The sequence below is a fragment of the Linderina pennispora genome (assembly GCF_002104995.1).
Source record: "Linderina pennispora strain ATCC 12442 chromosome Unknown DL89scaffold_67, whole genome shotgun sequence".
In the NCBI taxonomy this organism is placed as follows: domain Eukaryota; kingdom Fungi; phylum Kickxellomycota; class Kickxellomycetes; order Kickxellales; family Kickxellaceae; genus Linderina; species Linderina pennispora.
In genome coordinates this window covers 33,565-45,492 of record NW_024468315.1, presented here as the reverse complement: position 1 = coordinate 45,492, position 11,928 = coordinate 33,565, and the positions used below count along the sequence as shown (strand labels likewise).

The following is an 11,928-nucleotide window of genomic DNA, read 5'->3' as shown; positions in this document are numbered from 1 at the left end:
CACTCATATTTGCTGGACTTGCAGTGACCGCTTACACCATCCCTGTCTGTCCACTCCAAGACACTGCGATCGGCAAATGCCCCATGTCAACAATTTATTTGTATCTCTGTTGCAGACGGCACAGTGTTTGCATTTCTAGAATAAGACAGATGTTTAAGATGTGCTGCGTCCATTTTCAAGAAAAAGAAAACCAGGTACTAATACAACAAGGCGAGGACTAAGCAAGATACTAGTTGGGCTAAAGTGATAGAGGGCAGGGGATAAGAGGTATGTAGGGAGGGAGAGGGGAAGGGGCGGGAGAGGCATATATCAAAGAAATGCCTGTTTTGAAAAGTAATAGGGAGTAAGGTGTCTGGAAAGGAGAGGCATATTAAGCGGGGGAGGGGTAGAATGGGAGAGGGTGGTAAGTTGGAGTTGGCAGGCGGCAAATAATTTAAACCGGGATGTGTATTTCGATTTGTTTTTGTCGGGCTGTTCACCATGGGCGCCATTTCTCGGGCGACGAAGCCTTGCTACCGACCGACGGCGACGGCTCGCGGTGCTGTGGAGTGATAGTGCCTTCGGCAGACTGGACGCGGCAAGCACTGAGCCCAGGCTTGGCAGCGGCTCCGGTGCTCTGGGCACCGGCATGCCGCCATCGACGCCGACTGCGGCTGGATGGGGTTGAGGATGGATGCCAGGCGCGTGCGACGGTTCTCGGGATGCTCGCGCACGGTCTGGGAGGCCGCTGACGACAGCGGCGGTGAAAAGTGCCGCTGAAGCGAGGGAATGGGGCTCGGCGACTGCATGCTCCCACGCCGCCCGATGGTGGTCGGTGTTGTGGGCGACGGGATGTAAGGGGTGGGCACCTGGTGGCTCGTTACGACGGTGGTGGCAGTCGCGGCGGCTGACGCTGCTGCTTGAGCTCTTTCTGCTGCGATGTCAGCGTCGGAGGCGGCATCTGCACACGTGCAGCCTGGACTGACGGCGGCGGCGGCGGCAGGGCCAAGTGGATGGGCTGTGCTGGCTGCGCCTGGGCCTGCTGGCGGAGATGCTGGAGACTGTGCATGGAATGGCGGTGGTGGTGCGGTGGCGGCATCGACTGGGGTGGCGATGCGCGCATGGTCGGTGGATGCAGCTGGACGTGGGTGTGGATTGAGTGCCGCTGGAAATGATGCGTCTGGTGTGGTGGCTGCTGCTGGTGCTGCTGGGAAAATGTCTGGGAGTATAGTGCCGGTGGGTCAGCATTGCACTTCCACCGCTGCCAGTAACAGGTGACGTAGTCTGGGAAGCGGTGCCTCCGGGAATGGCGACGTGTGGGCAGTGGCAGGCACGGAGTGGTGGGGTGGAATTGGTGGGGGTGCGAGACGCCAATGGGCGAGCCCATGCCCGGCGGCGCCGGCGGCATATGGCTGTATCGGAACGGTGACTCGGCGGAGAGCCCCCGACAGGCTGATGGCGCTGATAGGCCGCTCAAGGCCGTGGACGCTGGCTGACATCTGGCCAATACCCGAAATGGCAGCAGGCTGTGCGGTTGATGTGTTTGGCGAGTGTGTGCGGCGACGCATCTCGGCACGCTCCTTTGTCTTCTGGCGCTGGTTCTGGAACCAGATCTGGACGTTGCGGGGTGTCATTAGCAGGCTATTGGCGAGGCGGAAGCGCAGGTCACTTGATGGGTATTGTGTGCGTTCCCAGACACGGAACAGTACGCGCAACTGGTAGGGTGTGAGTGTGGTGCGCGTGCGCCGGCGTGTGGGCTCGGCGCCGGCGTAGTGCTGTCGGCTGCCCCGCTGGAACGGGCACTGCCGCAGCTGCATCATGGCTGTTGGCCGAGCTGTTGGGCGATGGCGTGCTGTTGCCTGGCTGCCTCGCCTGGAGCTGCTGTTGCTGCTGCTGCTGCCAGAGCGCAGCCGGCGAGATGGGAACTGGCCGTCGTAATTGGGTACCAGGCAGTAGGGAGCCGGCAGCCCGCTGATGTTCTCGCTCTCGAGGATCTGCTGTAATTCTTGGTCGGAAATATCCGTCGTCTCTCGCGAATAAGGACTCCGGTGCATTGGCGCATTGACGTTGGCGCGACGAGAGGACCTCGCTGGTGGCTCTGGCTGGTAGCGAGAGGATGCTTTGAAATGGACGATGCGCGTGCGGGGGAAGAGAGGAAACAAGACTAGAGTGGATGTGAAATAGCCGCGCCGGAGGACTGATGAAGAGAGCTGAAGTCAGCAGCGACGGCGATGCGGTTGGCCCGGGACCCAGTGCCTGAGGGGGAGAAAAAGAATGCGGCAGCGGTGCAGAAGGTGGCTGATCTTGTACTTTGGCGTACATGAGCCAAGCGGGTGAGCCCTTTTGATGAAGGAGGGTGGAATGAACGGAAGTTGGGTGGGGGGTGCAAGTGGGCCGCAAATGAAAAATATCAAACAAGCGTGCTAATTCCCAATACTCAAAACAGGCAGGAAAAATAAATGAAAGTGCTGGTTTGTTGTGATGTTGTTGCTGCTGTCGCTGTAGCTGCTGGTCTGGTGCTGCTGCCAAGTTCAAGCAATGGCGGCTAGTGCGGGAATGCGTGTGGAGATGTGTACGTAAAAAAAATAAATGAATGGGATGCTGTGGGCCTTTGTGTTGCCAGCCAGAGTGGCTACTAGGAAGCGAGCGTTACTAAGGCTGAAATGTTGTGAGGATTGCTTCAATGATCGATTATCACTACAGGGAGAAGACGAGAAAGGCTTAGAAAACGACATGAGGATTCTGTGGAACCAGCGAGTGTTTATGTTTTCTTTTCGCTGCTTGTCAGAGCAAAACGGAAGCGCAATAATGGCGGTTACGTTTCAATTAGGGCAGGCGCTGCGCAATGAATGAAATGCACACAATTGAATGTAATAAAACCGCGGTGAAATAGGCAACAGAGCGTGCGCGGACATATGATGCTGCACGTACTCTTGGCAGACGACCGGGCCAGCCATCCATGAACCCAGCTGCATTCTAATTCAGCGGCCTGAGCAAGGGACAGCGGCAGCGGCAGCGGCAGCAATGGGCTCAATTGCGCACATCGTGCCCAAAACAAAGTTTTTACATGCACTGCAAATGAAGGGGGAAGGGAAACAAATGAGGCTTATTAACAAGCACTCTAATCTTCCTCCCCAAGACACAATCCAGACCTGTGGGTGCGCGCTGGCGCAAGGCAGACCAGGCTGGTGAGCACGAGCCCGATATTTACCTGATTTGGTTTTAGCGAGGATGCTGCACCGCTGTAGCGCTAGAACTGCCGAGAGCTGGGGGTTTGGAAGGTAAATATTTTAGAAACGCGTGGTATGCAGGTGCGAGTAACGATGGGCTTTTATCCATCCAAATTAAGCAGCGTGTGGGAGAAAATGAACGGAAACGGAGCAAATAAAGGTCTGCGCAAGTGCGTGAGTGGAGATAATGAGGAAATCGTCGTCTAATAGTCTTAGGAGTTCGCCAGGAACATATATGGTTATTCGAGCGGGCCGTCGTCAAGAGAGCCCTCAGGTGAAATAATAAAATGGCGTGTGCGGGTCTACTGCACAGGAGAGAAGCCAGAAGGTAGAAAAGTAAGAAAGAAAAGAAAAGGTGTAATCTTTTAGTTGTAAATTCAGGATGAGTCTACATAACACCAGTTTATTCTGTAGGCGCCGCCAGCAACTGTATTTAAATGAGTCTGTGCGGCAGGCGACTGGTTGCGCGGGGGAGGCCAGCGTGCATGGAGCTGAAAAACACCCAGAATCGGTGTTAGCAAAGGCAGTTTTTCCATTAGCTCTGGCGTTTCTGTATACACTGCGAAAAACGAAAATAAACCTTTTCCCTCATGCTTATTGCCTTGAGAGCAACATTTCGCGGTGTCGCTTTTGCAAGTCTACCCACCCTTCTCGGGGAGAGGGATCACCATCCTCCGGTGTGCACATCTAAATTTTTCATCGCTCCTCCCTGCCTACCTGGGGTGGCCGCACCCCCTCCCCGACCCCTCCCCTGTCTGCTCTTGGAAACGTGTCAACAAATCTTCGGGTATGACTACCCTGCTGCTACCGCGGTTTCTGCGATGCCACGTACACTGCCACAACCAACTTTACGTGAATGCCAGTTTAATATCGTCCCTTTTCGGCGCCCATGTCTTACTAACATGTCAACACCACATTGATGTATGCCTCACTTGGCGGCTGAATAGCGGCCTGGTGGCAGATCTATTGCATCTCTCCCTTGGTCAGAACCTTGTGTGTGGCTGGAATTCGCCCATTATGCCCCAACTTTAGCATGCTAGCCTGCGGGGTGTGCTGCTACGTAGCAAAATGAATCGCTTGTTTGGCTCTGCGAATCCCCACTAGCAGCCATTTGCGGTGTTTGTAGTTCTCTCGGTCCCTCTAATGTACGGTCTGCATACACCGACAGCAGCTGAGCGGCTAACAGTATTTATGCAGGATGCATATTCAATGAACGCAGAGGCACCAGAATGGGCTCCAATTTATTCTTTCATATTCACGCCTTGCCAGCAACTGCAAACGAACGCCCTGCTGCACTGGCTGCTGTGTCTTAAGACGCTGAGCAGACAACAAACACAGCTTTGCAGCTTGCAGGTGAAAAGGCGCGAGATCCTATCAGACGACACCTTTGCGGCATTACCGCTGCCAAACCTTTTTTGTGCATGCCTGGATGTGCTTCCACCAGTATATTTCGGGCACATTGATCTTCATCCTTTCGCGAGCTGTCAACGAACACCCACTTCTTGCACACTGGACAGAGTCCTTGTTTACGGCAACGGCCCCGCTGATCTTGCGACGTGCGCCTAGCCTCTGGCTTCGGGTATGCTCTCCCGGAGAGCGACGAGATGCCGTGGAAGTAATTCAGATGGTACCTACTCGTGGGGCCGCCCAACCGAAACACACAGTTCGCAACAGCATGCGGTAAATGTGGTTAATAGCGCCTTGCGATAAATAGCAGGTCTTTTTATAGATCAAGCTTCTCTATCCTTTTCCTTATTCGCCTGCGCCAATTTTTGCAAGACCGCAAAATCGGATGTGCCATTACATGCCATGACGTATCGTGTGCACTCCACTTACCAGTAGGCGCTGCACTTTAGCCGTTTCCACCCAACCTTGCCTTCCCTGTAGCACATTGGACAGAGTCCTTCTTTCTCCTTGCCAATGCCACGGATCCAGCACGGTGTGTATAGGTCGTCTGGTCCCCGAGTTTCGTTGCGCTCGCACTGGGAAAAATCAATACAGGCGCTGAAGCTACTGTCATCGCTGTTAGTGGCGTCCCTACCATTGCCGTTGCTGAATGCGTCCCTGCCGCCACCGTAGATACTGTGCAGCTCCCCACCCATCGGCGCACCGCCCATCAACGCACTCCTTTCAGCATCATATGCATCGGCATACTGATTTCTGTCAAAGCTGCCGCCGAAATTTACACTATCACATTCACGACCTATCTCCCCACCTTGATGGTCATGGAAATTGTCGGTCTCTGAGTCTTCATCAATATACATTGGATAGCTTTGGTCGCTCTCGCCCTCAATGCCCACTGAGGCACCGTTGCTGACCATAGAGCTCCGCCGGTTGGCAAGTGCCGTGTAATCAGTAGCCTCGAGATCCTTGGGTGCAATTGTACATAAATCCTCGAAATTCGGCCCGTCAAACCAGAGTATGTCTCTTGCCATGGCTCCGAGGCTGCCAGAGCTGCTGCTCACGCTGGTAATGGCGCTGGAGTCCAGCCAGTCCCCTGATCTAGAGGCAGTGGCACTGGGCACATAATGAGTTGCACCAGTGTCAGAGGTGGATGGCTGATCCAACAGTGCCATGGCAGGTGCAGCAGCGCTCAGTCCCAGGTCTCCAATAATGAGCCCTATGAAGTGGTGGAAGTCGCAATTTTAGAACAAGAATCCACATGTATGTTGTTTGGATGAGGATCGGCCTACTGGCGTTTACGTCATGGCGGCAAATCTGAAAATAATTTTGCGCATTGATCGACATAGGATCTAAAAATAACTGCGCGTTCTGGCTGCTGGTCCTCCATCCTCTGCCTCCTTCCCATTGTGTAAATGTGAGCAGTGGTTTCTCACACAGACACAATGAACAGCCAAGCTGAGACTGCGGTCCAATCCCGGTCCACGTAACATCGCGCAATTGCAAATAAAACACATTCTGGCCATTGCCTCCACAATGGTCGAGCAGTGAGAGTATTCTGGCTGGGATTGTTGCTGCTGTTGCTATTGCTGTTGCTGTCGTGGATGCCTTTTGGGGGAGGGACAGGGAGCTGACCGCTGGCAGATGATCAGCCGCTCATATTAACCAAGGAGGGGTTTGCAAGCCAGTCTCTGTCTGTAAAAGCGTTTGTCTACCTCGGCTGCCGTCACACTACGTTGTTGGCACCTACGAGTGGTGGATGAACAGCTCCAACCACGGATCTGCACAGACGATTACCAGCCAATTGCTCAATGACCGGAGTTCTTACCGTAACAGTCTAGCGGGTCCAACCAGCCCTGGAGCCCAGCGTCCTGTGCCTCTGTATCAGCCGACAGGCTGTCATCAATGAGCGTCGTAAAATCTGCTATCACTCTTGATGTCATTGGCAATTGGGGCTCTACAGCCAGTGACGATTGTCTTTGCAGCAAAGGAGGTTTGCAAAAAAAAAAGTTTATCAGTAAAAATTGTTGTTTTGAAGCGGGCTTCCTGCAGTGCATATACGATTACACTGCGCATATTTCGTCTAGGAGAGCAGGTGCTCGTGCATATCTGTTGTGACAATGGATTTTTCTGGGACAACAACAAAGTACAAATTATCGAAATGTCTTTGGCAATTGGATTTCAATAGAGCAGCGTATTTAGCACCTCTGATAATCCCTTATAGTTGGAAAACGACCCATTTTGTTGCTGTGCTCAAGATAGTATGCTGTCTATTTGGACCGATCGTCCTGATTCAGCCGTCGGTCTCTGCTCACCTCACATGTCCCCAAAAATACATAGCACAAACGGCCTGCCGCTACTGCAGCTACCCCAACGTACCCGCCAGTGAACATGTAGCAAGATTTAATCACGGCGGCGAAATACACAGTGCTTATTCTACCCGATGCAAACGAACACAGCAGCATATGCATGTATATGTATGAGGTCATTGCTGCATATTGATATCTGGTCGAGCTGAGGATCCCCACCCATGTAATACATCATCCCAAACCAAGAAATAGTATTTGAATGACAGCAATTTGCAAAGATGCACTTACCAGTAAGCGAGATGGTGTCCGTTTATTCGTCGATGGCCACAGCCCATTAACAGAATGTCCTTTCCTTTGGCAGGCGCTTGACACCCTTTTATTGTCGGGATCGACGACCAGTAGCGAAGATACAGGTCTCAATGAGTGCGCGATTTGCACCACTGGAACAGAGGGCGAGTTTTTTTTTTCTGAATCCGCGTCATGAGCGAGAGCAATAGCCTGCAAGCCGTCATTTGTTTCCACAGTGCGCAATACCATTCATGTTCCGAATTGCTTGTTCGCGTATTCGCTTTTAGGCTCGCTAGGCCATTCCTTTGGCCTGCTGAAACCCAGTTTTATTTTCAGTTTGGCGAACCTTCTGCAGAGAAAATTCTTGCTCTTGCCAAAACAAACGAAACCCACCACTGTGAACATGTACCCAGGGATGCATTGCAGGCTCTGTTTGGGCAGATTCGTCGCTTATCGCAGGGGCGTGCCTGGAGCTAAACAGTCCGCCCTGTATGGTTTGGGCAGAGACTTGCACTCCGGCTCGCAATTGGAAAGCATATTTGTTTAGCTCAATTCGGATGAATCAGTTCCGCCGACACCAGCTCAGAGACTATTAGCCAACCCAAATTTCCATGCATGTGAGCATGCTATCCGAGGGCGCATACTATTAATGACCCTGAGCGCGGCGCACAAAGCAGCGCTATATGATATTTGGGTTGTGAACGCCGATCTGGGTTGCACTAGCATATAAACATTGCGTGAATCGTCATCTCCTCGGGCTCCCATATATTGAGCATCGCAATATCCAGGACAACCTCTGTCTGAGGACAGCCCGAGTAATCTCCACCGGGTCAACACTGCGCATATAGGTTTGTTGCTATTATCATTATTTTTTAAAGCATCCATTTTAAACTCCTTTGGCCAAACTCGGAATAATTGGGGATGGGTCGTGCAAACAAGTCGGCATTGGGCAGCAGCAAAAGCAACAGTAGCAGCAGCGGTACCAACAAGAAGAGTAAAAGGTCTGCTGCAAGCGACTCACGCCCAGGTGCTGCAAAGCCAAGATCCGCCGCTGCCACCATTGAATGGCCGGCCGGTGAAGCCAAAAAGGGCTACAGCTGGCCGAGCTTGTATCCGGCCATATATTCTTGATCAGAAATCTCCTCAGCAAGCAAGAATGCGATGCATTCATTCGCCTTGCGGATGATCTTTGCGTGCCGACACCGGGGGTCCCCAAGCGCGGCGAAGCATTCCGCAACAATGCCAGGTGGAGTGGGATTGACACTCAGTTTGCCCAGGCGCTGTGGACTGACTCGGGAATGGGCAGGCTGCTTGGAGGCTGGACCCACCCGGATGGCAGAGAGCCAGTTGGCCTGCTTGAAAACATCCGTCTGTACCGGTATGGCCCAGGGCAGCGGTTTGGCAAACACTATGATGACTATTTTTTTGACTCGAAGGGCCGACGCACAGAGTATACGCTGCTGATATACCTCAATGCTGTTGATGATGAGCGATTCCGGGGCTGAGAAAAGCGGGCGCTCCTCAGGCGGCGAAACCATGTTCTACGCTGGAAGGATGCAACCGGTATCTGTCAAGCCTGAAATGGGGCTGGCTCTTTTACACAAACACGGCGCTGACTGTCTTCAGCACGAGGCTCTCGAGATTCAGAACAGCTACAAGTATGTTCTGAGGTCAGATCTTGTTTTCGACAGAGCTGGGAACGAGTGAAAGCATATGGATTCAATAAAACTTGCTAACAAGGGAAAGTGTAATTCCAATGGCCAAGGAAAAAGCAGCAGGCGGTAGAATGTAGTGACAGGATGGTACATGCTGTCAGAGCGGAGTACCTACTGACATTGGGATGCTATGGACCTGTCTGAGCAGTCAGCCATCCGTGCATTTTCCTGTGCATTGCTGTGTCGAGTGAAGCGATATACACAGAGACGTTGCCGGTTCCTGGTAGAATAGATCAGATCCCGGCAAATGTGCATTTTGATGTCTGAGCCAGGGCGGTGATGACGTCGAGGTCTGTTGATTGTGACCAATGCGTGTGGCGCCATCACCAAACACGCCCCGCTTGTCTCCCCCCTTCCTCTTTCGTGAGCATGCTAGCAATTGCTTTTTTCTCAATTATTCATTCACCTCAATTTCAATAACAAAGCTTGTACAACAATGTCTCGTAACAGACAGCGCACGGTGGGACGGTCGCTTTCGCACGGCCCAGGCAGCCGCACCGGCTCTGAAGCAAGCAACGAGAACGAAGCCTCCGGGCAGCTACTGCCCATCAACCAAAACACACAGATGGTGCCGTACTCAGAATGGCGCGTTATCTTATACAACCGGACGTCTGGCCAGGTGGTGCTCTATAACCGCGAGAGCGAGGAGGTCGAGGTAAAGCCGGTGGTTAACCAAGGCCTGGTGTTCCCGTATGGTGATCCGGCTCAGCAGCCGTTGACGCTTCCTGTTAGCCAGGAAATGGCTATTGCCAGCAGACCTCGAAATAGAACGCTTGACCCGCATGCCTCACCGCATGTTTGCCCGATGTGTTTCCGGCCGATAGCGCAAGGAAGCAGCCGTCTACTTGGGCCACATATCGATGAGCACATTGAGGATGCAGGAGGGGCATCAAATGCCACTGTCGATCGTGACTACTTCCGGCTCTTGGATCGGTCTCTCAGGCTGCAGAAGTCTCGGTACGTGCTGGCAGACCGGAGCGACACTCGTTCGAGCACGCCACGACCACCAGACAGCGTTGACGACAATATCGACCCTGGCCGTATGGATGTGAGCGACGTCGGCTCTCCTCTGGCTGCCATGGATGGCAAGGCTAGTGATGCAACGCCAATAGTGCCTTCATCGGCCACAATGGATGGCGACGGTGATGATGGTGATGATGGGCCTAGTGTCTCGGCCAACTCGTTCAACCAGGGATATTATGATCGATTCTTTTCGGAGCAGAAAAAGCTAGGCAAAGGGCTGCGTGGCTCAGTATTTTCGTGCCAGCATATCCTCGACAACGTGTACCTTGGACACTATGCTGTCAAAAAGGTACCTGTGGGCAACAACCACAAGTGGCTGCAGCGCATGCTGCGAGAAGTGAAACTCCTCGAGAGTCTGCGACATCCGAATGTGGTCGAGTACAAGCACTCGTGGCTCGAGATGCACCAGCTGACCAGCTTCGGCCCCAAGGTGCCATGTCTGTTCATCCTGATGGAGTACGCGAATGGCGGCAATCTGCAAGAGTACATGGAGCCGAAGCAGCCAGGACATGATACAGGAGACCCATCGGCGTCACTGAGAAAGCAGCTTCTCGACATGCGTCGCAAGCGGCGTCTTAGCCGTGTCAAGACCATGCCAGAGCAGCCGACTGAGGATTCGCTGAATGCCGATGGTGGACCGCACATGCTATCGATCGAGCAGATCTGGTCGTTCTTTGCCGACATTTGCAATGGACTTGCGCACCTGCATCAGCTGCAAATCATCCACCGCGACCTGAAGCACATGAATCTTTTGCTTCACTGGAGCGACCCGGCAAACAAGGGTGCTACCGGCGAGATGCCCCGTATTATGCTGACTGATTTCGGCGAGTGCGAGGTCCTGTCGCACATAGAGAAACGCAATCGCACCGGTGCTACAGGCACGCTCGAATTTATGGCGCCAGAGCTGCTCGAAGTTGACGCGACTGGACGGTACCTGGACAGCTACTCGACCAAATCGGATATGTGGTCGTTGGGTATGGTGCTTTATTATCTGTGCTACACGCAGCTGCCGTTCTCGAACATTGAGGATTTGGATATTCTGCGCCGAGATGTGCTGGCTTTGCGACATGTAGATTTTTCGCAGATCCGTCGCCAGCACAATGTGCCTGAGATTCCCTCAGAACTACGTGTACTGATGCAGTCCCTGCTCAACCACGACGAGAACAAGCGGCCGGATGTCACCGACATCCAGCAGAAAGTTAACGAGCGCAGAAACTTTTGGTGCAGCCGCAAGCAGGATGAGCCCAGATTCGAAATCCACGAGTCCGAACCAGCAAGCAGCCGGGGTGACACACCAGGGTTTGCTACTCCCCGGCGCTACAGCGAGGCAGATACGCGCCGAGGGGCAGAATACGTTGACGCACCATACGCGCAGTTCGAGCCATCGTCGTCAGTAACAGCACCCAGACGCCAACCTGCCGTCAACAGATCGCCCAAGCCATCAAACACTGGCTTGGAGTTAGTCAAGGCGTCAAATGGCGGGTACCTTGTCGTTCCGTCAGGTGTATCCACCCCACGAGAAGGTGTGCGGAGACGGCATAGTGTCGGTGTTCAGGAGCATTCGCGAGAGCTCACTCGGGCATTGTCGGGTCTGCAGATTCAGACAAGGCAGGAAGCATCAGCAGAGGCAAAAGATACTGCAGCCTGTACTGCTCCGGCACCTGGAAGCAAGCGGCCATTGGAAAAGCACAGCAGCGATGCTGAGGGTGGTGCTCCCACTAAGCGGCGCCGTGCCGAGCAAAGCTGGTCGGATGTGGTGTTTGGTGTCAAGACCGCTGTCATGTTGCTCAAGGTGTACGTCTTGCATGTGATGGCTTCTGCTGACAATGCTGCTGCGCGAACCGACGTGCCGTACATCGTGGCCCTCACCCTGGTAATTTCGGCATTCGACATTCGCTCCGAGTCGCTGCAGCTGTCGCTTGTTCTGCTGGCCGCCAACATCGGGCTGGCATACTTTTGGATGCAGCTGCATTTCTGAGAGTG

The 11,928-nt window shown here is 53.4% G+C and overlaps 1 protein-coding gene across 1 annotated transcript; it reads right to left on the bottom strand.

Annotated features, from left to right (window-relative positions):
• Positions 1 to 1,511: 1,511 nt before the first annotated feature.
• On the bottom strand, positions 1,512 to 1,718 carry DL89DRAFT_205693 (uncharacterized protein; the record flags this gene model as incomplete). The annotated part of the gene is made up of 1 exon (XM_040884073.1): positions 1,512 to 1,718. A coding segment is annotated over one exon (207 nt), but the record flags the coding sequence as incomplete, so codon positions are not given.
• Between the last annotated feature and the right edge of the window lie 10,210 nt (positions 1,719 to 11,928).